Source organism: Procambarus clarkii, chromosome 64, assembly GCF_040958095.1.
Source record: "Procambarus clarkii isolate CNS0578487 chromosome 64, FALCON_Pclarkii_2.0, whole genome shotgun sequence".
NCBI classification, from domain to species: domain Eukaryota; kingdom Metazoa; phylum Arthropoda; class Malacostraca; order Decapoda; family Cambaridae; genus Procambarus; species Procambarus clarkii.
This window is the reverse complement of record NC_091213.1, coordinates 29053160-29057333: the sequence shown is the minus strand read 5'-3', so window position 1 is coordinate 29057333 and position 4174 is coordinate 29053160. Positions and strand designations below refer to the sequence as shown.

General features: G+C 45.7%; 1 protein-coding gene across 1 annotated transcript; it reads right to left on the bottom strand.

Annotated features, from left to right (window-relative positions):
- Nucleotides 1–1264: 1264 nt before the first annotated feature.
- Nucleotides 1265–2113, bottom strand: LOC138354823 (secreted protein C-like). The gene has a single exon (XM_069309321.1). It carries the CDS (start codon nt 2111–2113, stop codon nt 1265–1267), a length of 849 nt encoding a protein of 282 aa, XP_069165422.1.
- Between the last annotated feature and the right edge of the window lie 2061 nt (nt 2114–4174).

The following is a 4174-nucleotide window of genomic DNA, read 5'->3' as shown; positions in this document are numbered from 1 at the left end:
GAAGACGGGGCTGTCGTTGACAGTGTTGGTACTGAAGACGGGGCCGTCGTTGACAGTGTTGGTACTGAAGAAGGGACTGTCGTTGACAGTGTTGGTACTGAAGACGAGGCTGTCGTTGACAGTGTTGGTACTGAAGACGAGGTTGTCGTTGACAGTGTTGGTACTGAAGACGAGGCTGTCGTTGACAGTGTTGGTACTGAAGACGAGGTTGTCGTTGACAGTGTTGGTACTGAAGACGGGGCTGTCGTTGACAGTGTTGGTACTGAAGAAGGGGCTGTCGTTGACAGTGTTGGTACTGTAGACGAGGCTGTCGTTGACAGTGTTGGTACTGAAGACGAGGCTGTCGTTGACAGTGTTGGTACTGAAGACGAGGTTGTCGTTGACAGTGTTGGTACTGAAGACGGGGCTGTCGTTGACAGTGTTGGTACTGAAGACGAGGTTGTCGTTGACAGTGTTGGTACTGAAGCCGGAGCTGTCGTTGACAGTGTTGGTACTGAAGACGGGGCTGTCGTTGACAGTGTTGGTACTGAAGACGGGGCTGTCGTTGACAGTGTTGGTACTGAAGACGGGGCTGTCGTTTACAGTGTTGGTACTGTAGACGGGGCTGTCGTTTACAGTGCTGGTACTGAAGACGAGGCTGTCGTTGACAGTGTTGGTACTGAAGACGAGGCTGTCGTTGACAGTGTTGGTACTGAAGACGGGGCTGTCGTTGACAGTGTTGGTACTGAAGACGAGGCTGTCGTTGACAGTGTTGGTACTGTACACGGGGCTGTTGTTGACAGTGTTGGTACTGAAGACGAGGCTGTCGTTGTTGACCTTCTCCTTGTTGTCGTATTTGTCGAGATTATAATAATTTTTTGGTTTTACTGTTGTTATTGTTAATATAGTTTCTTTTACAGTTTATGTTGATTACGAGAGCCATTTTTTTTCTTGAGACAAACAAAATAGTTACAATGCAGGGATGAACAGAATTGTATAAAATATTGTATGAACCACGAAAGAAGACTAACGTGTATGAATACACTCTAAGGTTCTGCCCCCCAACACAGTGAATTATTAAATTATTAAATAACAAGAATACATTGAGTTTTAATGCAAAATCGTGTTGAAGAGCCTATAAAAACTTTACAATTTTCTCGAGGAAGTTGTCAGATGTGAGGGTTGGTGGTCTGTGATAACCGACCTCTCCAAGATGTGTGAGATGGAAATTTTCCTGACTTTAAATTGCTTCTTTACCAAAAGTAAATTAATGTGACCTGAGGAGTTAAATGATCAACTCTGGTGGGTGAGCGTCACTGTGGTGAACGCTGCCTCCGTCAATACTATCACTGTGGTAAACGCTGCCTCCGTCAATACTATCACTGTGGTGAACGCTGCCTCCGTCAATACTATCACTGTGGTGAACGCTGCCTCCGTCAATACTATCACTGTGGTGAACGCTGCCTCTGTCAATACTATCACTGTGGTGAACGCTGCCTCTGTCAATACTATCACTGTGGTAAACGCTGCCTCCGTCAATACTATCACTGTGGTAAACGCTGCCTCCGTCAATACCAGCACTGTGGTGAACGCTGCCTCCGTCAATACTATCACTGTGGTGAACGCTGCCTCCGTCAATACTATCACTGTGGTGAACGCTGCCTCTGTCAATACTATCACTGTGGTGAACGCTGCCTCCGTCAATACTATCACTGTGGTGAACGCTGCCTCTGTCAATACTATCACTGTGGTAAACGCTGCCTCCGTCAATACTATCACTGTGGTAAACGCTGCCTCCGTCAATACCAGCACTGTGGTGAACGCTGCCTCCGTCCATACTGTCACTGTGGTGAACGCTGCCTCCGTCAATACTATCACTGTGGTAAACGCTGCCTCCGTCCATACTATCACTGTGGTGAACGTTGCCTCCGTCAATACCAGCACTGTGGTAAACGCTGCCTCCGTCAATACCAGCACTGTGGTGAACGCTGCCTCCGTCAATACTATCACTGTGGTAAACGCTGCCTCTGTCAATACCAGAACTGTGGTGAACGCTGCCTCCGTCCATACTATCACTGTGGTGAACGCTGCCTCCGTCAATACCAGAACTGTGGTAAACGCTGCCTCCGTCCATACTATCACTGTGGTAAACGCTGCCTCCGTCAATACTAGCACTGTGGTGAACGCTGCCTCTGTCAATACTATCACTGTGGTGTACGCTGCCTCCGTCAATACCAGCACTGTAGTAAACGCTGCCTCCGTCAATACTAGCACTGTGGTGAACGCTGCCTCTGTCAATACTATCACTGTAGTGAACGCTGCCTCCGTCAATACTATCACTGTGGTGTACGCTGCCTCCGTCAATACTAGCACTGTGGTAAACGCTGCCTCCGTCAATACTAGCATTTCATATTGTCTAAGAATTCCAACAATTTTACAGAAGTTCTATACAGTTCTTTAACCTTACGCAATAAATTCCAAAATTGGAATTGGTCGTTAGAAATCAAAATTTTGTATATCAATTATTTTGAGATAAATGAGTTTTATTCTTCTAAATATCTATTTCGGTTTTAGCGTTAAAAAATCCCTTGCATTACGTAGCGAAATAGTTTTTGGAAATTGTATAAAGGTTTTGGAGTTTGGCGCTGAGCGTGAGACCTAGTACCCAGAGCTTGACAACGACAGGTCGCTTGTAGCGTCGTAGTCAAGGAATGGCTGTCGTTGATTTGTTTATCACAGTAAAACAAATAACTTTTCCGCTTGGAATAGTTCAACGAGTAATATGTATTAAAGAACATGTATAGCTCTTCTGTACGACATGTAGAGTATTCATTGACGCCGAGTGGTTTAATGAGGCTTCAGGCTACAGCTTGTGTCTGTTGATGACTTCGGCTTTCACACACATACACACACACACACACACACACATACACACACTCACACACACACACACACACACACACACACACACACACACACACACACACACACACACACACACACACACTATCTTGTTTCTGATATATGTAAATGATCTCCCAGAGGGTATAGATTCATTTCTCTCAATGTTTGCGGACGATGCCAAAATTATGAGAAGGATTAAGACAGTAGAGGACTGTTTGAGGCTTCAAGGAGACCTAGACAAACTGAAGGAATGGTCGAACAAGTGGTTGTTAGAGTTTAACCCAAATAAATGTAATGTAATGAAGATAGGGGTAGGGAGCAAGAGGCCAAATACAAGGTATCATCTGGGAGAGGAAATCCTTCAGGAGTCAGAGAAAGAAAAAGACTTGGGAGTTGATATCACGCCAGACCTGTCTCCTGCAGCACATATCAAGAGGATAACATCAGCGGCATATGCCAGGCTGGCCAACATACGAACATCATTCAGAAATTTGAGTAAAGAATCATTCAGAAATTTGTATACCACATATGTCAGGCCAATTCTGGAGTATGCAGCCCCAGCATGGTGTCCATATCTAGTCAAGGATAAGACTAAACTGGAAAAGATTCAAAGATTTGCCACCAGACTAGTACCCGAGCTGAGAGGTATGAGCTACGAGGAGAGACTGCGGGAATTGAACCTCACTTCGCTGGAAGACAGAAGAGTTAGGGGGGACATGATCACTACATTCAAGATTCTCAAGGGAATTGATAGGGTAGGTAAAGACAGGCTATTTAACACAAGGGGCACATGCACAAGGGGACACAGGTGGAAACTGAGCGCCCAAATGAACCACAGAGATATTAGAAAGAACTTTTTTAGTGTCAGAGTGGTTGACAAATGGAATGCATTAGGAAGTGATGTGGTGGAGGCTGACTCCATACGCAGTTTCAAGTGTAGATATGATAGAGCCCAATAGGCTCAGGAATCTGTTCGCCTGTTGATTGACGGTTGAGAGGCGGGACCAAAGAGCCAGAGCTCAACCCCCGCAAACACAACTAGGTGAGTACAACTAGGTGAGTACACACACACACACACGCGCGCGCACACACACACACACACACACAGTGTGAGAACAGCAGCTGAGAAAAGGTATGAAAATGATATAGCTAATAAAGCCAGACCGAACCAAAGCTACTACACAGTCACATCAGGAGGAAGACAGCAGTGAAGGAACAGGTGATGAAACTTAGGGTGGGCGAGGACAGGTACACAGAGAATGACAAAGAGGTGTGTGAGGAACTCAACAAA